The 27,901-nt window shown below is 42.0% G+C and overlaps 1 protein-coding gene across 3 annotated transcripts in view; it reads left to right on the top strand.

The window, feature by feature from the left end:
- The window catches only part of fto (FTO alpha-ketoglutarate dependent dioxygenase), a 175,880-nt gene that overhangs the window by 62,909 nt on the left and 85,070 nt on the right, over positions 1-27,901 (top strand). For all 3 annotated transcript variants that reach the window (XM_053617109.1, XM_053617107.1, XM_053617108.1), the window contains exon 8: positions 4,277-4,401. In XM_053617109.1, the coding sequence (XP_053473084.1) occupies positions 4,277-4,401 (125 nt within the window). The remainder of the gene's footprint in view (positions 1-4,276; positions 4,402-27,901) is intronic.

Here is a 27,901-nt window from a genome sequence, read left to right as displayed (position 1 = left end):
CTTGCTTACACACTTACGCACACTTATCACACAGGTCTGATCTTGCTGGAAGCACTTCTGGCACCAGACTCACTTCCTGAACGTTCGGGTGATGGAGTAGGAGCGATCCGGGAGCCGTCTGTCTAATGCCAATGTCTGTTCACCGCTGCTGGGATCATGGTGTCAGTGCAGTACAGCGCACTTCTTTTTTTTTTTTCTTTTCATTAAAGAAAGATTCATAGCACTGGGCAAGGAAAAAGTCAGAAGAAGCGCCAAATGAGTCTGGCTCAGAGACAGAACGGTTCTGCAGTTTGTCAGTGATTGAGACTGTAAAGAGGAATGCTGTCGTGAGTTTGGTTAATGGAGTAGAAATGAAGGTAAAGCAGGAAGGCTGGATTTTAATGTTTAAAGCTTTTTTTTTTTCTTTTCATTCAGACAACGCCGCGCACCGTTTTGTCGATATTTTTCCGTTTCCAAGTTTAACACATTCGATAAATTCTGAGTTTGGTTACCTTTTATTTGCCTGGGTGCCAAGTGTACCAGATAGGGGATTGATTTGTCAGACTCACTTAGGTTCAACATTTCTTTCTTTTTTTCGGCGTCAGATATTCTCTGTCTGGTGGCTTTTGGAGGCTTTTGATCATTCCCAGATCCGTTTTTATTCACGTCCGCCACGGTATCACTTCTCGCTGATATTTAACACCTCGCGTCTGGTCCTCAATAACTTTCCGTTCACTCGTTGCATTGTACAGTTGAGGTCGTAAGTTCACACACGCCTTGCTGAATCTGTAGAATGTTAATAATAATAATAATAATATAATAATAATAATAATAATAATAATTTCTACTATAATAATAACTTCCTATCTTCCTTCCTTCCTATCTTCCTTCCTTCTTCCCTCCATCTCTTCCTATCTTGCTTCCTCCCTCTATCCCTTCCTTCCTTCCTCCCTCCATCCCTTCCTTTCTTCCTTCCTTCCTCCCTCCATCTCTTCCTTCCTTTTTCCTTCCTCCCTCCATCCCTTCCTTCCTTCCTTCTGTCCTTCCTCCCTCCATCCCTTCCTATCTTCCTTCCTTCCTCCCTCCATCCCTTTCTTCCTTTTTCCTTCCTTCTGTCCTTCCTCCCTCCATCCCTTCCTATCTTCCTTCCTTCCTACCTCCATCCCTTCCTATCTTCCTTCCTTCCTTCCTTCCTCCCTCCATCCCTTCCTTCCTTTTTCCTTCCTCCCTCCATCCCTCCCTTCCTTCCTTCCTTCTGTCCTTCCTCCCTCCATCCCTTCCTATCTTCCTTCCTTCCTCCCTCCATCCCTTCCTATCTTCCTTCCTTCCTTCCTTCCTTCCTTCTGTCCTTCTTCCCGCCATCCCTTCCTTCCTTCTGTCCTTCCTCCCTCCATGCCTTCCTTCCTTCCTTCCTTCTGTCCTTCCTCCCTCCATCCCTTCCTTCCTTCCTTCCTTCTGTCCTCCCTCCCTCCATCCCTTCCCTAAAAGGAACACACTGTTAAAGAAATACTCTACTGTTTTCCCTTCTAATGATAAAAGTACGATACATTAAAAAGCCAGGGGGGTGTAAACTTTTGAACAGGATGATTGGTGTAAATTGTTATTATTTTTTTCTTCTGGGAAACATGTAAACATCATATGTGGCTTCTGAAGGGTGGTACTAAATAATAATAATAAAAAAAGAGCAAAATAACAATTTACACTGATCATCCTGTTCAAAAGTTTATACCCCCCAGGCTTTTTAATGTATGGTACTTTCATCATTAGAAGGGAAAACACTGGAGTATTCCTTTAACTGTTGACTAATCATCATGTTATCTGTTTCGTGTGCTGCCTGAGTGACACTGAGATCCTACGTTTTTAGAGTGGGCTCAAATGGGGTTCCTTGTACAAATATACACTTCCACCTCCTAGAGTCGCCTGTCCTTTCGGTCACCCCTCACATAGCGTCCACCCGCTGAGGACAGCTACCGTCAGCTCGGCGTAAACACACCCTCGCACGGAGAACTCGGCGCTCCAGATCTCCTTTTGTTTAGCTCGGCCATCTTCCTCCCGGGTTGAGTCGAGTTCACGCCGTGTACGTTTTTAACCCGAGGCGTCACCGTGTTTAGTCTAAGCAGAGTCCGTCTCCACCACGCGACCTTTCGACCCGGTGCTCATCTCGTCATGCTAGATCTCCTCGGTGGCTAGCAAAGGTTTAAACCCGAGTCTTTCTGACGGATACTGCTTCAGAAAGATGCCCAAGTGTTGTCTCATGCATGAGGGATAAGAAAGAGTGCGGGTGTTGTGAAACAAGCTGAGGTGTACCGACGCGCCGAGCACTTTCGCATAGTTTCACCACCTGCCAATCACCTGCCGCTGAGTAAAAAGGACGAGAGAAGAAGAGCGCTTACCTGGACACACACACACACACACACACACACACACACACACACACACCTCCAGCATTCCAAGGTTAGAGTTCACATGTCATCACTATTTAAATGTCCTGTCCTATCCATCAGATGATAAGATGTGCATACACAAATATCACCTGTCCTGCTGTTAAGTGAGGGGAAAGAAGCTTTGAATATTATGGGATGGAGAAAAAAAAAAAGATAAGAAAATAAATGATGTGTAATGGATGTGACAGGAAGTCTCTCTTTACTTCATGACAACATATTTAATTTGCACACACCCACACACATACACATGCATACACGGCCCTTCTTTAAGAGGTAAGGAATGAATGAAACACTTGTCGCGTGTCGTTATGGAAACGTAATCAAGGACCGAGTGGTGTGAAGAAGCATAGCTACTTACACCACCTGAAAGTTGATTATGTTCCCATAACAGGACGTCCTGAACGCGTTTACTTCCTCTAATACGTCAACGCTAACGGTATTTTATTTATTCAAGAATGACACGTCATACTTTTTATCCGTTTATCGTTACTTTTAATGTTGGGGTACGTTATAGCAGCTATAAACGGTCTTTTCCTCATCCAGCCTCTCTTCTTTTCCCTCTTGGTAAGTCAACAACGCAAGCCTGGAAGCACCAGGTCCTCCGTCCTGAAGACTCTTCCGTGTCAGGATATGTAAAGTTACAGCTTTGACCCCTGACTGTTGTACAGCACTGACACTGGAGACTCCTTCCCAAAACAAATAAAACGTCTCTTTATAGAAAACATCATCAGCTGTATCGATGATTTCTTTAATTCCGTTTATACAAGTCTCTGTAAGTCAGTCCGTGCAGGATTTCACCGATTTAAATGAATAAATAAATAAATAAAAATTGAGATGCAGCTTGCTGAGGTTTTTTTTTGTGGTTATTATTATTATTTATTTATAAAATTTTTTTTCCAGAAAACTACTTGAGTTAGCGAAATCACAATCGCATGAGATAGTTTTGCGCGGTCTTTCGCCGTGATGCTCGTCGGTGAACGAGTCCTTTTAGCTGTACTCGTGTTTTGAAAGCACATAAACGGAAGAGGTCTTCGGCTGGACGCGAGTCGTCGCACGATGTGTCTCGGCCCGAACCTGCGGAAAATCTGCGGCGAAATCTTTGAAAATGTGCGAACTCCTCCGAATATCGCTCCGTTTGCTCGATTCTTTAAATTTTTTTTTACATTTTTTACATTTACATTTTTACAAATCCTGGAGGGACTGCTAGAGTAAGTATAAACCACGCATACCGCTAGGTTAAATGTCAGAGCTACTGTTATAGGACTCTGTTATAGGAGCGCTGTGGTAGAAAATCCAGAGTAGCATCCTGTGCCACACTGTACGCTATGTGTGTGTGTGTGTGTGTGCCTGTACCACACACTGTGTACCATTAGCATCCTCTGACCTCCCAGTCGAGGCAGTTTAGCGTTTCTCCTTGATTTAGCATTGAATGTAAATACTTGCTGAGGTTTCACCGTTTGTTTCTAACAGGCAGCGTGCTTAGTCCAGAATGGATCTGACCCCTTGCCCTTAAGGGAACGAGTGTATATCGATTTCTTAAACAGTCTCCGTGAAGCTAAGTGCTTCTTTCTAAGGACCGCTGGACCGCTCGTTTCCTGATAAGGCGGATTTGTGCTTTGCGGGCGGGGCGGACGATCATGAATAAGCGGATTCTGTGTTTGTTTTGCTACGGGATAGATTTGCTCAAATTATTAGGTGGTACGCATGAGATGCTGGGGCCAAAAAAAGAAATAAAAAAAAGATGTGGACGATTAACAGTGATTTTATACAAATGTACGTTATTTTAACCTTCATAAGAATCTGCAGATTCCTTCGCAAATTTTAAAGAAGTAATGTGTAATGTGTGTTTTCAGACTGAGCTGCTGCTGGCGGTGGTGGAGGATGAGAACAACGTTCAGGAGAACAGACAGGAGATGGCCGAGACTCTGCTCAACGCTCTGAGTGACAGACAGCAGCACAGGCAGACCTGGAGGGACAGGTAGGACACACACACACACACACACACACACACACACACACAAAATGCATTTCTTACCTATCTGTCTGTCTGTCTGTCTATTTATCTGTCTATTTGTCTGTCTGTCTGTCTATCTATCTATCACTACTTAAATAATTAAGGCACCTGAATGGGTGAAATAAATACATTTTTATTAATTTAATTCATATTTATAAATTGTAAAATATTATTTCTATTCTATTTTATTTATCTAATTTCTCACATAAGCCTACATACTTCACCAACATTTTCTGCACAAACAGCTTCTGCACAAATTACCAGCATCTTTGGCACAGGGTTTGTTTTGTCGTTGTTGTTGTTGTTGTTGTTGTTTTTTCTTTCACATCAGCCACTCAGTGCCTAAGTAGTAAATCGGTACCAACAGGACATTGTGGTACTTGGTAGTGGGACATGCATTAGGAATGTTTCCTTCTGATTGTGCACACATACACAAAAAACACACACACACACACACACACACACCACGTTACACATTACACAGCATGCAGTACCGAGTGAACAGCAGCACCTGCAGCTTAGTGCTCTAATCAGATAAGTTGCCACTTCAGGAGGACTCGAGCGTCCTGATGACGTCCATTTAAAAATGTACACTTTTTTCCACAACAGGGTGTGATTTTTTTTATTTTTATTTTCTTGTCTGTAACCATGACTTAAAATTAAATTAAGCTGCTTTTGTAAATGCATCATCGTCATCATCATCATCATCATCAAGACTTTTATCAGTCATTTCAGTGCATGAGCAGGTTTACCAAACAACCAATCAGACAACGGAGCAAAGCGAATCCAAGCATATTGGATTTCATGTGGTGGAACATGAACCAGAACTAGAACTTCCAGTACCAGGTTTGTTATAGAAAACAGAACATAAACAGAAACAATACTGTAACAGTACAGACAGTACTGCAGATGCAGCAACAAGAAACAGGCCACACGTAGGCACATAGCTACACACACACACACACACACACATTTCTATGTGGGTTTCTAAGCACAGATTCAATCCATGTGTTTAAGCCAAGTGATTGTACGCCAATAGCATGGACACACACACACACACACACTGAAATAATAAATATGTCTGTATGCTTTAAGGGGGATTGATAAAAACCTGACCTCTCATGTCTCAAGGATACATTGTGTGTGTGCGTGTGTGTGTGTGTCTGTGTGTGTATGTGTGTGTACAAGAGTGGTGGGCTCCTGAGTGGTCTAAAATTGGAGATAAGTTGTGGAGTGTAAACATCACGGTTATCTGTGTGTGTGTCTTTCTGCGCTATGTGTTATCGGGATGAATGGATACTGTCTGAGTGAGTCTTATCTCTGAGGAAGGAAGTCAGTGGGCTATCAGCGCACACGTGTGTGTGTGTGTGTGTGTGTGTGTGTGTGTGTGTGTGTGTGTAGGCAGGTATATTTGAACAAAACAGACGGAGAGGTAGACAGCTCACTGGCATATCCCTAAATATGAATGAATTAAATCAGTCATCATTTGATATATATATATATATATATATATATATATATATATATATATATATATATATATATATATGTGTGTGTGTGTGTGTGTGTGCGTGTTGTGCTGTTGCACATTCTTTACACAGGCGTTGAAAGCTAGACTCCAGACCTGCCCGTTTGTCATGGCAGAGTCTACACACACACACACACACACACACACACACACACACACACACAAACACATATACGTTTATTTCAGCAGTTGGAGAGATTAGATAGGATCGTTCTCTCGCTCTCTCTCCATCACGCTCCTATGTTGTAATGCGTTTGAACTCACCCCCTCTCTCCCTATCACTTCCTGAGCCCCGACCTCCCCTCTCGGCCGTGATAATGGTACCTCCCGCATTAGGCCCAGTTCTGTGAAGTACCTGTCAACGGCCAACATTTAAAGGAAAAGAAGCACATGGCCCTGCGCGACGTTAAACACACTCTGATAAGATGGAAGTGATGTTATCAGCGACAGGCGGGGTGACACCAACATGCTTTTAGCAGCCAGTGTGGAAAAAACTAAAGACTTTTATTCTGACTCAAAAATCACTTCATAATCAGTTTGTGCAATGGTTTATCTTGGAAATGTTGACTGCTGCCTGCGTGGCTGTGGCTTTCACTCACTTGGATGTTTAAAGCCCCAATCAGGAGTAGCTGTGGCTGTGGTTTGATAGACTAGGTGTTACTACAGCTACCCCAAAATGAAATGAAGCTAGCTAGCCTCCTAATATAGTAACACGTATTGCAAAGTAGTGCAAATTTTCAAAATTTCCGCAGATCTGAGAGAAGACGCGTCATGTGACATCATCACATGAGTAACACGGATGGAACTATGGGAATTATGTCATGATAAAAAAAAAAAAATCACAAATAAATCTAAATAATTGAATATTTTAGCATCTTCAAAGTAGACACGCTTTTTTCGGCGAGAATTTCCTGAAATGTATTCTCGGCGTTTTCTCACCCGATTCCTTGCGGAATTTCCCTGAGATGATTTTTAAACAGTATTAAAGCAGTTCCCAAGTCTACGCCGGACACTTATCGGCTGCTTTTCGGAATATTTCGCTCCGAATGGTCCGTTTAAATAAAATTTTTTGGTAAATAAAATGTTCGTTTTCTAATGAAAGAAACGCATACGTCGGCCCGATTATGTTTTTGTCTACGACACCGATTTCACACGTTTAATCTCACACCTTCAGATCAAAAGCTTTTTAAGATCATGAGAAACATTTCAGTCGAGTGTCCACAAACTTTTGACCGGTAGTGTATCTCAGGAAGGTGTACTTAACCCCCAAGTTCATGCACGTGACGTCAAATCAACATGGCTGCATAACAAATTAGCACTGCTTTACTTTCATTAATAATTTCTATTCAGTGTACAAGTATTTACTTTGGATGCAGATATATTCGCTTGTTAAATCTTTAACATTGACTATACAGTCTGCTATTTTGAGGAGGTAAATACATCTCACCTCAACACGAACATGAAGGCGTCCATGTTTCTCCTCACTTTCTAGCTCGAACACACCAAGGTCTGAGGTTTTCGACTCCCCATTTCCAAATTAAATCGATCAAATTGAATCGAATCGGCCAACAGAAAGAGTTGCAGTTCTCCCAGGGTTGCCAGATTGTGTCTTGCAAGTCACTAATAGATAGCATTTAGTTATGCTGTATTTGAAATGCTCCGTCATGAAATGGCATGGCATCTGTATAAAACCTTGGAGTGTCATGTCAGAGGAACAAACCGACTGTGTTTGATGGAACCTTTTGTAAAGTGTAGTTAATCACGAGGGTTTTGACGCACTACTCCAATCTGGCAACCCTGATTTCTACATAACCCACCCCTCTAACGCATAACTGCGCCTTAACATAAACAAATCCTAATACTTCCATGACAACATGGTGTACACATCTCAAATCAGAATATGAGTTTTACACGGGATTTGTTTCTTACTTTTACTTTAAAAAAAATAATAAAATAAACGGTGGATGATTTCCATGCTCCACTCAACTCCTTACTACATCTTTAATCATTAATTCTCCATTACATGTCCTTTATTAAACCTCTTGCTTGCTGAATCATGCTACTTATTTGAGCCCACTGAAAGCTCTAATTGTTTTCGGAGTTTAGTATTCATGGGATTCAGCTCGTTTGATTATGGCCTCCTTTGTGCTTCTGTGTAATAGCGGTAAAGTTTGGCACGTTAAAGGAGGGATGATGGATTGCAGGTGGAGGATTCATAAACACAAGCACAGCTGATTGATTAAGCCTTTCTGAGTTGCTCCTGAAACAGCGCTGTAAGTGGTGTGGAGTGCAGGACACGAGAGAGAGAGAGAGAGAGAGAGAGGGAAAATTATAAATGTGACCATTGGGGACTTTGTGTTGCTTTATAAGTACTTGGGTTGAACGATGATTCACTTTCACCACCCTTGTGACCAATCTATTGCCCTAAACTCACTCACTATTGTTACTCTCTGTGCTCCACTCCACTTTCTTAGACACACACACACACATATATTATTTAACTCCCTTATTTAACTCTCGGACACTCTTTTTATTCATTATCCTCAGGTTGCCATTACAGGGCCTAGATTCCTGACTTGATTGAAATTCCAACTTTCAGTTTTTCCTTTTCTTTTCTTCACACAGAAACCATTGGAGATGTAAACCTTCTCACTGGACCGTGTATCTATGTAGATAGACATATAGTACAGCGGTGTCCAATCTTATCTGCAAAGGACCGGTGTGGGTGTCAGGTTTTCATTCCAACCAAGCAGGAGCCAAACCTGATTCCACCTGTTGATCAGCACATGTCCTAACCATTAACCACCGCCCTAACGCAAAAGTCCTAACCACTCACCACCGTCCTAACGCAAAAGTCCTAACCACTCACCACCGTCTTAACGCAAATGTCCAAACCACCGTGGCAGCCTCAGAATGGTACATTATACCAGAGTGTAGAATGTACGATGTTTTTTGTTTTCCGCACCATTCTGTCTAAAGTCTAGAGATTTGTCGTGTGTGAAAATCCCAGGACATTCCCAGCCATTTCAGAAATACTCGAACCAGCCCATTTGGCACCTGCATCCATGCTATGGCCAAAGTCACTGAGATCAGACTTTACCCCATTCTGATTTTTAATGTGAACTTCTGAATATCTGTACGATTCCATGTGTTGTGCTTCCGCTGAATGGTTGGCTGATTGGTTAACTGCACGAATGATCAGGTGATTAAAGTGCCTATGTAAAGACAGAAAGACAGACTGGAACACACCAGGGGTTAAATATGATAATCCATGGACAGCGTGTCCTACACCTGTCAGACCTGCACAGACACGATGTTGTGGAGATAGCTCTGGGCAAAGGCTTCCTCTGCACCTTTTCCCCCACAACTAGACACCCATTCTGGCTTGTCACACCTTCATCCTGCTGTATCTCTGCATGGCTTGACCTTTGTGTGACCCCCGAGGTCCAGGGTGCATCGGCGTGGCCGGGAAAGCGTGTGTGTGTGCGTGTGTTTGGGTGGGTGGGGTGTCGAGCTAGAGCTCCGAACAGCTGTGCTGTTTGTAGGGACGGCACTAACTGCTGTAGACTTTGTAAGGTCATTAGATGATAATAGAAATGATTACTGAATTACATGGGGGCTTTAGGAGAGGGGAGGGGAGCGCCAGCGGATTTGATAAATGGCCTGTGAAGGTGCCCATCTGGCCTCTCCTCTTTTTCTCGCTCTTTCTTTCCTTCTTTCTTTCTTTCTCACATACTTCCATGCTTTGCACATTCTGTGGAAGTGCAAAACAAAAGAAGTTGTGAACGATTAACAGAGAAGCGAAGAGAGAGGACGCGTTCTCTCTCTTTCTCTCTCTCACTCTCTTTCTCTCTCTCTCTATCTTTCTCTCTCTCTCTGTCTCTCTCTCTAGTGTGTGTGTGTGTGTGTGTGTGCCTTCGTTAATGCGGTAGTGCTTGACTCATCGCCCTCCATGTCTCAATGGAGCTGCGGAAAGTGGGTAGCCGTTGACCTTCGACCCGGGAAGCAGTTGGAGAGCCAACACTGCGTAAATCAAGTGCTGCTGAGGTTAACACACACACACACACACACACACACACACTCACACACACTCGGAAACCCCTTGTCAGATCCCAGGAAGGAACAGATTTTGCACTTTTGTCCGTGCCTCATTTGACACAAGTCTCTACATATTAATAATATGTTTTATTTATAAAGTGCCTTTCTACAGCACAAGGACAGTGTATAGAGGTAATGCAAATATCCCCTTACACTAATATGATACTAATGATACCGAGCAAATACATTTACATTTACGTTTATTCTTTTAGCACACGCTTTTATCCAAAGCGACTTACAAATGAGAAAATACTAGCAAAGCGATATATCAAGCAGAGAACAATACAAGTAGTGCTACCGTACAAGATCCCTTAATTGAGTTCCAGAAGAAGCAAAGTGCGCAGAGTAGAGGTGTAAGTGCCAGAGTAATTTTTTTTACATTTTTTTTTTATTATGGGTTGATTAGGTGTTCACGGAAGAGGCGGGTCTTTAGCTGTTTTTTGAAGATGGTGACAGATTCTGCGGTCCGGATTGAGGTCGGAAGTTCATTCCACCACTGAGGAACAGTTAGTTTGAATGTTCTTGAAAGGGACCTTGCTTGAGCCACGCTGAGTAGGTAGTACTAAGCGTCGGTCGTTGATTGATCGCAGATTGCGTGAGGGAAGGTAAGCCTTCAGGAGAGAGTTGAGGTAGGGGGGGTGCTGTTCCAGACAAGGTCTTGTAGGTGAGCATCAAGGCCTTGAATTTGATGCGGGTGGCTACAGGAAGCCAGCGGAGGGAGATGAAGAGGGGTGTGACGTGGGTTCTCTTGGGCTGGTTGAAGACGAGGCGTGCTGCTGCATTCTGAATCATCTGAAGGGGTTTGATGGAGCTGGCCGGGAGGTCCGAAAGTAGTGCGTTGGAGTTGTCCAGTTTTGAGATAACAAGAGCCTGGACTAGTATCTGTGTAGCCTGTTCGGTGAGGTAGGGTCTGATTTTCTTGATGTTGTACAGGATGAACCTACAGGACCTTGCAGTTGTTGAGATGTGGTCTGTAAAGGTCAAGCTGTCATTGAGAATCACCCCAAGGTTCCGGGATGTCCTGGTTGGCTTGAGTGTGGTTGAGCTGAGCTGTACAGTGAGGTTCTGGTTGATTGAGGGATAGGCTGGGATGACGAGAACCTCAGATTTTGCCAGGTTGAGCTTAAGGTGGTGTTCCCTCATCCAGACCGAGATGTCCGACAGGCAAGCAGAGGTTGGTACAGAGACGGATGGATCGTCAGGCTGGAAGGACAAATACAACTGGGTGTCATCAGTATAGCAATGATATGAGAAGCCACGATACTCAATCACCTGCCCCAGAGATGTAGTGTAGATAGAAAAGAGCAGTGGACCCAGAACTGACCCCTGTGGAACGCCACTTGTGAGTTGCTGAGTTTCAGAATAACCTCCCCGCTACGATACCTTGAAGGATCTGTCTGAGAGAGTGCAATAGCAGATCAAAAGTTTGCACACCCTCAGTACAAAATACAGAAATGTAATTTGTTTAATGTCAAATATTTGTTCTTCCAGTATTATCTCATCCATTCGAATGTTAGGACAGGGGTTCTTAAAGCCAGGAAAACATTTCCTGGACACCCTCAGTACAAATTATTTTACAAACCTGTTCAAATATTAGGCTCCATTATCCAAATGTGTACAATGACGATTTGCCTGTTTACTGGAGATTATTTCAAATGCATTTATTCCAGAACACATCCGATCCACGCTACAAAGCAATTTCATCTTAGAACATGAAAATATTGTGAATATGAGCAGTTTCATATAAAAAGTCGTAGATTGAGATTGCATGTTTGTAGATACATTGCAGATCAATTTGTAGATACATTTCTGGTGCTTAAAATCTTATTCTTATTTTAGAATTAAAAAAAAAAAAAAAAAAAAAAAGATTCGAAATAATTGGCCAATAGAGCGAGACTAATCCACGCTTGAAATGAGTAGTATGTAGGTTTAATAGATTTAGTTTGTTGTAAACTTACAGTATTAAAGGAAATTCTAGATAGATTTGACTATATTTAAGATATTTTCAGTCTTTTTTTTCCATTGCAAGCTGACAATATTTATAAGCCTACTTCTTTTTCAATTATTAAACATATCGGGATTAAAATTGAACGTCTAATAAAACCGACTAATAACTACAAGAATACGCAGTGCAACTTTGATAGCACTGAGGTGCGAGTTCCACCGCTGCAACAAAAGAAAATAATCACAGACCCAACTTTGAGTAGATTCTAATAGTGAAAAAAAACAAACAAGTTATCACTAGTTCAAAAGTCTGCATCTTTCTTTCAGATTTTGATATAAATATTCTCTCATGATATTTTTTGCCCCTCCGTTACTCTTCTAGCTGTCGTCTTGATTTTTGGAACAGGGGTATAATGTGAATGCAGTAATGGCACAGCTAGCATAAGTAGCTAATTTTGTGTTCTGTAAAAAGTCACAGACGGTCGAGAATTTCATAGTGGAAACTTTTGTTGAAAATATTAAAACTTCAATACTGTACTGTATGCTAATGTTATTAGTATGTTGTAAATACATAGCAAGTTAACAGGATTTTAACTCGGTCAGAAATGCTAATAATGGTTGGTTAGCCAATAATAATAATAATAATAATAATAATAATAATAATGGTTGGTTAGCCACTGGGTAAATAAATGATAAATGGTTATAAATTATCGAAGGTGCCTTTGGTGAATGAAAACATGACTGAGTACATTAGCGGTCTGCTAACGTTGACTACGTAAACACAGTTTTCCTGTTTTTATTTCAAAAAATAAAGGAAATGTATTGCATATAGCTCCGGTCTGAGTAGCGTTCATCCTGGTGTCTTTAGCGTGCCGTGAATATCGATTTTGTTTACATATTCTGTTTTTTTTTTTGCTGGGGTTTAGCACGATTTGTATGCACACAATGCTAGTATATCTTAGAGGAGCTTAATTAAATTTCTAGCATATAGCTATAAGTCTTCAGCAGCTGCCCTCTTTCTTCACCCTCCCTCTCTGACCTCTGACCCCATCCCTGCCTTTGAGCATCCGGGCCTCTTTTGTTTTTGTTTCACAGTGTGTCGTGACTTTTGACCTCACCTGGGTGGAACGCTACCGATTTAAAAACACGATGGGGTGTCATGAAACTCGGGGATGCGTCTCCGTGTGTCCATGTGCTGCACGTTCTCAGCCCCTGGACAAACCCAGGCTTTCTCTGCGAGCTCGATTCAATTGATTTTGTCAACCATGCATGCGCGAGAACAGAATGGCAAATCGTTAGTGGATGCAAGGGAGATGTTTCACGCACGTATCCTCTCATCCTGTCAAGGAGAAAGGGGGCGTGGTCGAAGCTGTCAGTCTTGTGACATGGCCTTTGTCTTCTCCTACCAGAGTCTTAAAGAGAGTGGACAAAAGGATTGAAGTCTCCTTCGTGTCAATGTGCTCAATGAAGACAAACGCACACTCGAGTATAGTATAGACTCAGCCGAGCAGATGACGGGTGCTTTAACAGAAATATAACTGCGGACTATTGACAGAACATGGAGCGAAAAGAGTATCAGAAACTCACACATTCATTCTTTCATTCATTCATTTACTCATCTTCTGAAACCACTTTTTCCTGTTCAGGGTCAAGTGTAAAATACCCTGTATTACAATACATCAAACGATCACAGCACTTACCATAAATAAATAAAGCGTGTTTAATCATTACAAAAGTAATGTGTGTTCATGACCTGGACAAACACTTATTATTTTTTTTGTTTTTAAATAATTTAATGTAATTATGTGCATTCAGATGCAAACAATGATGTTTGTTGAGTATGTTGTCTCTTTGAGTTTGTATGTAGATCAAAGACATGAAAGTCAAATAAAAAAAAAAGTAAGATATGCTTCATGCTCGACATTGTTTTATACACCTTTAAGAAAAAAAAATTTAAAAATTACATTAAAAAAAAAACGTTGAAAATGGAAAATTAAGCCCAATTAAAACGTCTCATTCGGTATAACAGTTGACGTCGAAAATATTACAACTGTAAAATAAAAATAAAAGTTACACAAATGGATGACACTACTAAGGGGGGGAAAAATAAAATAAAATATATATACATGTATAATATTATTTAATATTATTATAGTTATAATTAATGAATAATTGTGAAATTCCCAGTATATTCTGCGTTTGTATTTCTATATGAAGTTCACATAAGCAAATTTTATTTAAAAATGATTTCCCCATTTCTTTAACATTTGTTCTTGAACACTTTTCCTTCTTATATTTTGATTTATATGTAATACGGTGTATTACAATACATCCAACGATCACAGCACTTACCATAAATAAATAAAGTGTGTTTAATCATTACAAAAGTAACGCGTGTTCATGACTCAACATTTAAAAATATTTTGCATTAAGTATATTTGTTTGTTTTGCACATTAGTTAGTTAATTAGTTCGTTTGTTTTTGTTAGTTTGTTAGTAAATTTGTAGTTTTACTTTGGTTCGGTTAGTTTGTTAGTTAGTTTGTTTTTCGTTGCTAGTTTTAGTTTGTTTTTGTTAATTTGCGAGATAATTAGTTTGTTAGCTACTTAGTTAGTTTGTTTTTTGTTAGTATGTTAGTTCGTTTTTGTTAGTTAGTTAGTTAGTCTGTTCATTTTAGTTAGTTTTTGTTATTTAGTTAGTTAGCTACTCAGTTTGTTTTAGTTAGTTTGTTTTTGTTAGTTAGGTAGTTTGTTAGTAAATTTGTAGTTTTACTTTGGTTTGGTTAGTTTGTTAGTTTGTTTAGTTAGTTTGTTAGTTAGTGTTACAGTGCTAAGAAAAAATGCTGTGTTGTGATTTTTTTTTTCTGTTTTTGTGTATATCTCATACTAAATATGATGTTTTAGATCTTCAAACGAAATACAACATAAAACAAAGGCAACCTGAGTACACACACAATGCACTTTTTATTTATTTATTATTTATATTGAAGCAAAAAAAATAAAATAAATAAAGTTATCCAACACCTATATGAAAAAAATAATTGCCTGCTTAAACTTAAAATCTGGTTGTGCCAATATTAGCAGCAATAACTGCAACCGAATGCTTCTGATAACTGGAGAACAGTCTTTTACTTACTTCTAGGACTAGGACTTACTCCTATGCTTTGGATCGTTGTCTAGTTGCATAATCCAGTTGTGTTTGAGTTTCAGCTTACAGGCTGAAGACCGGACATTCTCCTTTAGGATTTATTGGTAGAGAACAGAATTCATGTTTCCCTCAATCATTACAAGTTGCCCAGGCCCTGAAGCAGCAAAGCATCCCCACACCATCACACTTCCTCCACCGGTCGGCCACTTCTGGGAAGGTTCACTACTCTGCCGAGTTTTTCCATTTAGAGATAATGTCTCTCTCTGTGGTTCTTTGGAGTTCCAGAGCCTTTGAAATAGCTTCGTAACCCTTCCCAGACTGATGTATTTCAATCACCTTCTTCCTCATCATTTCTGGAATTTCTTTCAGCTTTGGCACTGTGTGTTACTGTGTAAGACCTTTTAACCAACTTCATACTGTTCAAAAAGTTCCATTTACGTGTTGATTTGATTGAACAGGGTTCGCAGTAATCGGGTCTGCTTGCGTCTAGTCCAGCCGAACCTCATTATGAATGCAGCTTCATCGATTTGGAGAATTAGTAACTACGGGGGCAAATACATTTTCGCACAGGCCCAGTTGGTTTTGGATAACTTTTTTGCTTCAATAAATAACATCATCATATGAAAACTGTTTTTTTTTTTTTTGTGTGTGTGTGTGTTTACTCAGGTTGCCTTTTGTTTTATCTTAGATTTAGTTTTAATTTCCGAAACTATTTAGTATAAGTAACTAAACTGACCAACAGCATCAGTGATCATAATAATTCTTATTTATTCGCTTATTTATTTGTTTAGTTGTATATTGTTTGAAATGCGTTTGATATTCTGTCACATTCTGTCAACCAGCAGATCAACTCGGAGCATAACACAGCATAAGACATGGCTGCAAATAAAGCGAACAACAGCCGAGGTGTTTCTTTAACAGTGCAAATATTTCACATGTACTCAGACGTCACAAGTTGGTACATATTTATATTAAGTTGTAAAGTAAATACACAAACGGTTCCGTGCGTAGCTGGACAAACACTTCTTTCTTTTTTTTTTTTTTTTTAATATTTAATGTAATTATGTGCATTCAGATGCAAACAATGATGTTTGTTGAGTATGTTGTCTCTTTCAGTTTGTCTGTAGATCAAACACATGAAAGTCAAATAAAAAAAAAAAGTAAGATATGCTTCATGCTCGACATTGTTTTATACACCTTTAAGAAAAAAAAAAAGTATTTAAAAATAACATTAAAAATAACCTTGAAAATGGGAAAATTAATTTAATTTAATTAAGCCCAATTAAAACGTCACATTCGGTATAACAGTTGACGTCGAAAATATTATACCTGTAAAATAAAAATAAAAGTTACACAAATGGATGACACTACTAAGGGGGGGGAAAAATAAAATAAAATATATATACATGTATAATATTATTTAATATTATTATAGTTATAATTAATGAATAATTGTGAAATTCCCAGTATATTCTGCGTTTGTATTTCTATATGAAGTTCACATAAGCACATTTTATTTAAAAATGATTTCCCCATTTCTTTAACATTTGTTCTTGAACACTTTTCCTTCTTATATTTTGACATTTTATAGTTTGCCTTTGGTACAAAATGTTCCCTTCCTGCTTCAAAAGTAATGGCACCCACTGCTTAACCCTGCTTATTTTTGTATTCATTTGTGTACTCATTGTAGTTCTAGTAGAAAAGAACGAGGTCTTTAACACACACACACACACACACACACACACACACCCTGAGATGGCAAAACGATGTGGGGTTGTTGGGTGGGCTGTGTGTTTTACTTGGCAGCGACTGACTGCATGGAGTTTGTTGGGTGTAACTGATTCATGATACCTCAAGGCACCGAGCTCACAGGCGAACACCTGCGTCTGCCATTCGGTGAGACTAGAGTGCCTACACACACACACACACACACACACACACACACACACACACACACACATTGTCTCCTAGCTACCCGCTATAGCATGTTCGGAGTGAAACAAATCAAAAAAGCGCTGTGTGTGTGTGTGTGTGCTGCCTTTCATCATTGGGAGGGCTATAATTAGCCTGAAAGTGATGGATACATTTAAAAAGCTGTAGTATAATTTGTCTGTCTTCATCAAAACAAACAGCAGTCCCACCCCGGCGCTGGCCACATGAGCGTCTGAGCCGTGCGTGATCCTGACACGGCGAACCCGGGGTTTAATCATCATCAGAAATTACGCACAACATGATTTTCAGCTGCAGGTCTACCTACGCACCGTCTGTCTCACGCTAATTTAGCTAGCTTTGATCGAGCCGATGCCGGTTTAGCGTTTGCCCAGGGTTATTATAATGGGAACGAAGTGTCCAATTTGTCTGTACATGCATGTCTGCTCCCTCAGACAAACTAGCGAGTACAAACCGCACGTATGGATGTGCTCTCGCGCCACGGCACACTGCCGTAACCGACGTGGCACGCTACGTAATGACAGGATACATCAAGCCCTTTCCCCAGTTTCATGTTTGCTCTCCGTTTTTGTGGCAAAACCCTAAACGGCATAGGATGCGATTCAGCACATCGCCCACGCCTGTAAAACACCCCGACTCTGGCCGCGCCCCAATAGGCCACAGAAAGAGCGAGCGAGCGAGCAAACTAGCGAGAAAGGAATCGAAAAGAATTTTTTAAAAAAAAACAACATAAAAAGTCACTTCTGGTTTAATTGCTCGTGGGTCTTAATGAAAACAGTTATTTCATAATGAGGCTTCTGCAGTAAGACCTCAGGCCGTTAGCAATTAAGAGAGCCACAAGGTTTTAGGGCCCCGGAATGCCAGAACAAGCTGCCAGGAAGCTTTAATATGGAAACATAGCTGGTGAAAGCTCTAACCGAAGCGACAGACTCGCCTGCCACTCTGGAAAAAAATGAAAGAAAGAAACGGTGGATTCCCGAAAGAGGCGAACCCAAGAACACGGGCCACAGCACAGTGGCAGAGGAAGGATGTGTGAACAAGGATTTGCGGTGTCAGGATTTCTGCTTCTCTCACGAATCCTTTTTTGCTTTCAGCCTAACGAGGGGAATAAGACTTTCATTTATAGTGCATGTCACTCTGATTGCCTCTTAATTGCATTTTTTTTCTCTCGTGTTCTGAGGAAAAAAAGTTTGCTTTATTATTACGGTTTCAGTATGGATCTTTTGCTCAGATCTCTCTCACTCTCTCTCTCACTCTCTCTCTCACTCTCTCACTCTCTCTCACTCTCTCACTCACTCTCTCTCACTCTCTCTCACTCTCTCACTCTCACGGTCTCACTCTCTCACTCTCTCACTCTCTCTCTCTCACTCTCTCTCTCACTCTCTCTCTCACTCTCTCACTCTCTCACTCACTCTCACTCTCTCACTCACTCTCACTCTCTCTCGCTCTCTCTCTCACACTCTCTCTCTCACTCTCTCTCTCACTCTCTCACTCTCTCTCACTCTCTCACTCACTCTCTCTCACTCTCTCTCGCTCTCTCTCTCACTCTCTCACTCTCTCTCTCACTCTCTCACTCTCTCTCACTCTCTCTCTCTCACTCTCTCTCTCACTCTCTCTCACTCTCTCTCTCTCTCTCACTCTCTCACTCTCTCTTGCGCTCACTCTCTCTCACTGTCTCTCTCTCTCACTCTCTCTCTCACTCGCTCTCACTCTCACTCTCTCTCTCTCACTGTCTCTCTCTCACTCTCTCTCTCTCTCTCACTCTCTCTCACTCTCTCTTGCTCTCACTCTCTCTCTCACTCTGTCTCTCTCACTGTCTCTCTCACTCTCTCTCTCTCTATCACTCTCTCTATCACTCTCTCACTCTCACTGTCTCTCTCTCTCTCTCTCTCTCTCACTCTCTCTCACTCTCTCTCTCACTCACTCTCTCTCTCTCACTCTCTCTCTCTGGCCTGTTTTTGTCTTTAGGACTGACTTTCGCACTAGCTTGAGAGGACTATCGACACACGTAACACGGGAGATCGTTTTATAATCACTTTAACGCTCTTACCGGATTGTTGACGTTGACATTATGGCAGCAAAATATACCTTTCCCAACCGCTAAACTATTCATTCATTCTTCTTTGGAGATTCATCATGATTGTGGGCGAAATTTTATTTTATTTATTTATTTTTTTTAATGCATATCTATATATACACACACAAAACTGCTAAAACAGTTATACTATTCTGTATTAATGTGCTCTCGAGCTAAATATGTTTTTTTTTGTTGTTGTTTTTTGTTGTTGTAAGAGTAGCGTAGTTAAAGTTCCACTAAATATTACCATGCAGAAACTCAACACACGGTTACCCGTACACTCACCGGCCGCTTTAATAGGAACACCCGTACCTCTACTCATTCATTCATTCGCTCATTCGATTATCCTGTCAGCCAATCACCTGGCAGCAGTGCGAGGCAGATCAGGAGCTACCGGGAAACCATGTGATCTCGGTGACTATAAATAACCTCGCTCGACTTAAATAGCCTTGCCGATGCACTTACATGTGCAGTATACTCGTGGAACCTGACAGTTAATTGCACCCGCTGTCGTTCTGCTGTCCTTACAGACGGATTCGTCCGTCGGACTTTCCTTCGGTTCCGTAGCGCTCATGGAGCCCCAGACGCTCCACATTTGTGCTCTTTGTGCTCTTCAGTGATTTATGATGCAAAGATGTGGAGCATCTTGAGAACTGGATTGAAACTCACTGAAAATTGAAAATTGAAGCGTTGGGGTTTTATTTATTTATTTATTTATTTATTTATTTGTTGTTGTTGTTGTTGTTTGTCCAGCACATTTTAAACGTGTGTACTGTATGTGGAATATATTCTGCCTGCAGGCTTGGTTTCTGTGTGAACACTTCTCTTTTAGGTAGTAGGAGTAGGCCGTGGGGGAAAGCAGGGGCCTCGAGTTAATAATAGCCCCAGGCAGGATGTGTGTTCGGTGGGCAGCCTGTTCTACAGATGGGCCTGTGGGGACCGGGATGATGGGACTCTCTCAGCTATTCCTTTAAAAGCATTTGGCACTATCTGACCACACCCACGGTCAGGGCTTCCCTTCGGTTACCTCCTAAGAGACCACAACTTGCTCTATTTTCGTTTTTTTTTTTTTTTTTCCGGCTTCGTAGCCTCACACTTCCTCATTAACCCTGTTGTTTCTTCCCAGCTGAGGAATTTTGTAGTGTAGTGTAAAGAAGAGATAGGTTGGGCGATGTGTGTGTGTGTGTGTGTTTGGGGGGTGCTGGGGGGAGTCTCCATCTGTGTGTGCGTGTACATATCTGTGTGTGTGTGTCTGTGTAATTAGTTTCTCGTACCCTTGACTGTACTGAAGTGTCGTGTGTGGTAATGATAGTGTTAGCTTTCGCTAATCTGCCACCACACACACACACACACACACACACACACACACACACACACGAGCGTGCACCCTTCCCTCTCGGCTGCACACTGTTAATTATATGGAACGCGGGCCTTCATGGCGAGCATATTGTGTGTGGCAGGCCGGCGGCGGGGTTATGAATGATCCTGAAGACGAGGACAGGAGTGCGAGGAGATAGTTATGAAAATTTCATCTGTCTGGCGTGGCGGCTGCAGCTGCTGCTGTCACGAGGAGAAATTACAGCAGGTCAAAGCAGTCAGAGGGAAAGAGGAGCATCAGGATGGCCCTGTCAGTACTCTCATGCACACACACACACACATACACTCGAAACTCAGAGCTGTCTGAGTTTATTATCAAACTTCTACTAGCAGACAGTCTAGCAGATAGGAAGAGCAGACCTTCAGACCTCACCTCTCGCTGTCATCTGGAACAGTTAAACACACCGTACCTTAGGTTATAGTGCGTCTATAAATATTCACTTAATAATAAGTCCTCAGTTGTGTAAGCCTTTCTGTCATAATTGGTGTCTGGTGACACACACACACACACACACCCACACACACACAAATACCTCCTAAACCTCACCGCTGTCCAGATTCCTGCCGTCCCTAATAATCCTTCACTCCCGCTTCCTCGGCGTGTAACGAGAACCCGTTTTGCTCCTCTTGCTTCTAGAGATTTCTATTAGAGCGGCGTGTGTTAATTCCAGCGTTAATTACTCGGCTACAGATGTAGCGTGCGGTGATACAGCTTGCGCTTTCCCTGCTACAAAGCACGGGGTAAATTAAATAAATAAATAAATAAATAAATAGGTCATCAATCCGCCGGCGCCGAATGTCTTTGCTAGGTAATGAGCGTCTTATCAGACTGGGATTAGCCACCGTTTCTTCTTTTTCCCCTGGAATTAGTGAAGCAGCTGTCGTGGTTTTTACTGCCTCGCGCGCGAATGTTGAGGTAAAAAGAGCCAAATGTATAGGAGGCATCGTGGAAGTGGACGATAGGGGTGGGATTATATATAACGATATCGATACATTTTGAACAGTCTATAAATATATATATATCGTGGTATTTTTATTTAGTGGTTAGCACGTTCGCATCACACCTCCAGGGTCAGGGGTTCGATTCCCTCCGGAGTCCCCGGGTTTCCTCCCCCAGTCCAAAGACATGCATGGTAGGCTGATTGGCGTGTCCAAAGTGTCCATAGTGTGTGAATGGGTGTGTGAGTGTGTATGTGATTGTGCCCTGTGATGGATTGGCACCCTGTCCAGGGTGTACCCCGCCTTGTGCCCGATGCTCCCTGTGATAGGCTCCAGGTTTCCCCGTGACCCTGAAAAGGATAAGCGGTATAGAAGATGGATGGATGGATGGAACTTCGATTAAATAAACCAGTGAACAAATCCATAAATAAATAACAAGCCAATAAATAAAAAAAAACCCAGCAGTTTTATCCCTCGTGTACTGCAGCGATTGATTAACGAATGACGTGTTGTACGTTTTATCCGTTTAGTGTTACGTTTACTGCTGTGCATTAAACGCTGTCACCGAAAAGCAGCTCTGTTACTGTTATCCTGTATACTGTTATAGCAGCTGTAAAGAGTCACCCCGTCATTAGCCTCGTTTTTCTTCTGTTGTAAGAAATACGGTTCTAGGAAAAGAATCAACGCTTTCTGACCAATCAGACTCGAGAGTGGAAAAATCTTAACGGTTGAGAAATTTACGACTGGTGTCTCCTTTACGCTGCTTTACAAATCACTACTACCTTGCTGATATACCGATTTGTCTCTGCTCGTCTTTTCCGTTTTCTCTCCAGTCTGAGATTCAGATCCTCACTGGATGGCGTATGGGAGGAGAGGAATTCCCTTCTTCCTTTTCGGTCTGTTTTCCTTTTTTTTTTTTTTTTAGATCTGCGATATCCACCGTGACTTATTCTCACTCCTTTTACAGTCCGCATGTATGCTGGGAAGATCTTTTCTTTTTATTTTTGTATGCCCTCTCTCCCTCTCTCACCCGTGCTCTCTCTCTCTCTCTCTCTCTCTCTCTCTCTCTTTCTCTCTCTCTCTCTTTCTCTCACCCACAATCTCTGTCTCTCCCTCTCTCACCCGCTCTCTCTTTCTATATCTCTCTCTCCCTCTTTCTCTTACCCTCTCTCCCTCCCTCTCTCACCCGCTCTCTCTCTCTCTCTCTCTCTCTCACACTCTTTCTCTCTCTCTCACCTGCTCTCTCTTTCTCTCTCTCCCCCCCTCTTTCTCTCACCTGCTCTCTCTCTCTCCCCTTCTTTCTCTCAGCCACACTCTCTCTCTCCCTCTCCCTCTCTCTCTCTCTCTCTCTCTCTCACACACACACACACACACACACACACACACACACACACACAGGCTCTTTCTTTTTAGTATCATGAAATCACAATGTGATATATTCAGCCTGAGGTGGAACTATCCACTATGCTGTTTGACACGGAGGAGCTGAATTCCTGCCGCACACTGCTATCTAAATAGCCTTTCAAGCTCCAGCAGCCATCACACACACATACACACACACACACACACACACACACATTCTCCCAACACACAATTTCTGCCTTATCCTACATTTATGAGACTCTAAACTACACTAGCGGGTCCACTAAAGACATCTAAGGAATAAAGCCATCAAGCAATCCGACGCATTAGAGAAGCCTCTCAGATTTGTTATTAATACTTTATTATTATTATTATTATTATTATTATTTTTTACCTCCGCTGGTTTATTTCTTTCCTCAACTTCTCCTCGGAAGTTAAACGGATTAATCTAATTTGCAGTTGGTGGCAGGAATGGGAAAATAAAATGCTGAAGATAACGTGGCGCAGGAAGAAACGAGACATGAGCCACTCGCTCAGGGTAACTGGAGGTGTGTGTGTGTGTGTGTGGGGCGGTGTGACTTGCTGAGCATAGGTTCACTTTGCTGCCGTAGCAAAGCTGTCACACTTTCAGCTTTTCTAATGGCAGCTGATTAGGAGAAACACACATGCCGAGCTTATTAACCACCGGGCTGACAGCAGCATTTTGCTACACTGGCAAACTGGCATTAGTGCTTATTATTATTATTAGAGAGAGAGAGAGAGAGAGAGAGAGAGAGAGAGAGATACCTGGGACATTTCTGGCTTACCGTTTCCAGTAATGTTCAAACTTTGTGTCCTTTGTGTCATTCACACTTGCAGCATTTAAAAGGAAGTCTATTTCCCGGGATGCACATCGGGATTCCCATCCCAAAGTACAGTCGTGCCAAAACGTTTGCATACCCCCTTGCAGAATCTTAATACTGTTAACAAAATAAGACGGATCCTAAAAATCCCATGTCGTTTTTTGATTCAGTTCTGTCCTGATCGAGCTATTTCACATAACAGATGTTTACATATAGTCCATAAGACAAGATTATAGCTGAATATATATTAAAAAAAAGTACCCCGTTCAAAAGTTTACACCCCCCTGGCTATTAATGTATCGCGTTGCCCTCTTGGGCATCGGTGAACGTTTGCTCCTTTTGTAATAGTCGTGTACGAGTCCCTCGGTCGTCCTCGGTGTGAAAAGATGGATCTCGACATCATATATATAGCCGCTGTCGGAAAGGAAAGGAGTCAGATAGAGATGTAGAAGATGCTGGAAAAGTAAAGAATATGCAGGACCTGGAGGATTTTTCTGGAGAACAGTGGGCAGTTTAACCGCATGTGCATGTGTGAAATGGGGTTCGAGAAACGCCGGGCAGAACGTTTTTTTTACGGCTTTTGGTTAAGAGACAAAAAAAGTGTGAAAGAAAGACAAGGAAAACAAAAACGAGACAAAGCCTAGTGTGGGTATGGGTATGAACGATGGCGAAAGATGATGCTATCGTCGTTGCGTAATAATGACCGCTAATGCCCGACGCTAGTCATGTTCAGGTGCGTTCCTCTGCTATAATTATAAGAAAGGCACAGTCTGCCTGAGGCATATCAGTCTGACACACACGTCCAGGTTTGCTTGACTACACCGAAAACTATCCTTAACCGTATTTGCCTGGCTTTGACTCGATAGGAACGCGGTTTGTTTTTATAGTGCTGAGATTACGACGCTCATACTCTCGCGTTCGGTTTAATCGACTCACCTGCGAAGCCGTAATTCGAGCTCGGTTCGTCATATCGCTGCCACGGATAGTTTATTGGCGAGGCGTCAGGTTTTCACACGCCTACAGACATGGCTCCGAATGAAATATCTGTTGCTAGTGTTTGGGGCTGACAATGCTAAAGTCACTCAACATGCTTTAATTGAGCTATCAGCGCTCACTTTCCCACAGCATGTGTGGGCCTTCTCATGCAAATACATGAAAGCAAGAAACGTGAGCTTGAAATCATATACACGTGTTTACTGTACACTGATGAGCGCAGAGTTCAGTGGAACTGCCAAAGCCTCAGGCAGGCAGGGGAAATACACACACACACACACACACACACACACACAAACCCAGACACTGTACGGGCCACGGTGGTGCTCCAATGCCAAACCAGCAACTAGAAGGTTGCTGACTGGATGTCATTGAATTGAAGTACCAACTAACTGCAGCTGATTTAGTTGCTTTACTGCTTTAGTAGCACGTGTTTCTGTCTATGTGGATTTTCAGATGGGTTTCCTCCATGTTCTCAGGTTTCCTCCGTCCTCCCAAAAAATACGCCCACTGTCCACTTGGAAGATCTGCACGCCTGCTCGTTCGTGCAGTTCTCCAATTAGACAATTGCAGCACTATGCATAAATTCATGCAGATCCATTTAATGTCAAAAAAATATCTTTTAGTCAATACTTTGTGCTACCTCACTTTGCCAAGATAACAGCTCGGAGTCTTCTCCTATAACGCCTGATGAGGTCGGAGAATACATGGCGAGGGATCTGAGACCGTTCCTCCATACAGAATCTCTCCAGATCCTTCACATTTCCAGGTCCACGCTGGTGGACTCTCCTCTTCAGTTCACCACACAGGTTTTCTATGGGGTTCAGGTCAGGGGACTGGGATGGCCATGGCAGGATCTTGATTTTGTGGTCAGTAAACCGTTTTTGTGTTGATTCTGATGTATGTTTTGGATTGTTGTCCTGCTGGAAGATCCAACCACGGCCCGTTTGAAGCTTTCTGGCCGAGGCAGTCAGGTTTTCATTTAATCAGGAGTCCATGATGGCTTGTATCCTAACAAAATGATCAGGTCCTCACATTTACCAAGGGTGCCAGTACTAGCTGAGGGCGCTCCGTATATGCCACATGATGCATCGTGGCCCAGCCCTGCAGAAATCTGCTGTAATTTCGAAAAATTTTGAGGTCCTCCGAATATTACGGCGTTCGCTTGATTGCCAAGATCGCGAAATCCGGGCGGGACGTAGTATTTCCGAATCTCCTGGGATTTTTATGCACAGCAGTCTCCAGAGTGTACACTTACAGAATGCTGCGAAAAATCAAATAAACCCATCCAGTAACATGGCACAAACACTCTAGCTGACCGCTAACTCAAATAACCACTCTTTGCAACCGTGGTGAGCAGAAAAGCATCTCCGAAAGTCAAATATTGTGAAATGATGTCTCACAATCTTGCAGAAATTGAGGTGGACGGGCCGCAAGAGTAGAAGGCGGCATCGGGTTGGAATCCCGTCAGCCGAGAACGAGAATCCGAGGCTGTCCGAGCTCATGAATATCTTTGTGTTGGCGTAATTACGGCACCTAGATGCCGTAGTTCCTTCGACTGATACTTTCGTTGTTCTTTGTTTTGCTTCATTAGTCTCTTGAAATAGTTAGAACTAGGACAGTGTTCGACAGTATGAGTAACTGTGCTCCCGGTCCCTAGTTCTGACCGTCATCTTTAGTGTCCTCGCCGGCAGTAAATGTTCTCTCAATCTCTCATTACTGTACACCGTATACCAGCATGGCTTCCTCGCCGTATTCGGCTTGCGAGGCCGTTTTCATAAGCGTTTGATCGAACGCTAAAAGTAGTTTGCGGTGAGGTGATCGTGGCTGCTCATGCTCAGTGCGGAGTGGAAGGATGGAGAGCAGGCCGAGTCGAGTGTGTATCCAGAGTCTGAGACTGTGATAGCTCTAATTGGAGACTAGCGGTATACGATAATAGCAGCGTAACATGGCCTCATTACCAGCTCCTGCAGTTTGATTAAAACATTTGGGGTTTTTTGAGAATGGTTCTGGCCTGAAGGTGTGTGTGTGTGTGTGTGTGTGTGTGTGTGTGTGTGTCAGCTACCCTGAACAGCTCATTACCGGTTGACTCCAGCTCCTCACTCGCCCCTCACTTTAATCAGCACTAAACCATTTTAACATGGTTTTTCCTCCAGCTGTTGTACCTGGACGGAGGCGTTTTCTCCTTTACTAGAGCTCAATTATCCGGAGAAACGGCTGATGTAAGCATGTCGTCCTGCCGCCATTTTATATCGAACTTCAGAACAATGGAGAATAATAGAGCTCGGGAACGAGGGTCTTCTCTGCTCTTAGTCGTTGCAGTATTTGTGAGGTTTTTTTTGTTGTCGGAGCACAACCGCTTTATCCACCACTCCTCACATCTCATTGCTTAGCAGATGGATGAGCTGGAAGGACAGCTTCTGTTTCATCCAGACCTCTTCTTCTTCTCTTTCTTTTTCTTTGGAACATCTGTAGAAGCTTTGATAGGCTGCATCTTTTTTTTTCCCACCTTAGTTTAAATATGAATATTAATCATTTTTTTCCTGCCTTCTTCTTCTTTCTCGTGATCATCATCATCATCTTCTTCTTCTTTCTCATCTTTCTTTAAATCTAATTCATCATCATCATCATCATGACCATTATCACCGTCATCATCTTCTACTTCTTCTACTTCTTCTTTGTCGTCTTCTTCTTCATCTTCAACTTTTTCATTTTATTCATCATAATCATTATCGTCATGACCATTATCAACCATCATTAACTTCTTCTTCTTCTTCATTTATTTCATCATCATCATCATCTTCTTCATTTATTTCATCTTATTCATCATCATGACCATTGTCACTGTCATCGTCATCTTCTTCTTCTTCATCTGCCTCTTCATCTTTTTCATCTTCATCATCTTCATCTATTTCATCTTATTCATCATCGTCATGACCGTTATCACTGTCATCATGAGCAGCAGCATCATCTTCTTCTTCTTCATCTGCCTCTTCATCTTTTTCATCTTCATCATCATCTTCTTCTTCTTTATCTGCTTCTTCATCTACTTCATCTTTTCATCATCGTCATCATCGTCATCATCTTCTTCTTCTTCTTCATCTGCCTCTTCATCTTTTTCATCTTCATCATCATCTTCATCTATTTCATCTTATTCATCATTATCGTCATGACCGTTATCACTGTCATCATCAGCAGCAGCATCATC

This window comes from Ictalurus furcatus, chromosome 27 (assembly GCF_023375685.1).
Source record: "Ictalurus furcatus strain D&B chromosome 27, Billie_1.0, whole genome shotgun sequence".
In the NCBI taxonomy this organism is placed as follows: Eukaryota; Metazoa; Chordata; class Actinopteri; order Siluriformes; family Ictaluridae; genus Ictalurus; species Ictalurus furcatus.
Note: the sequence above shows the minus strand (reverse complement) of the source record. Positions and strands in the feature narration are given on the sequence as shown.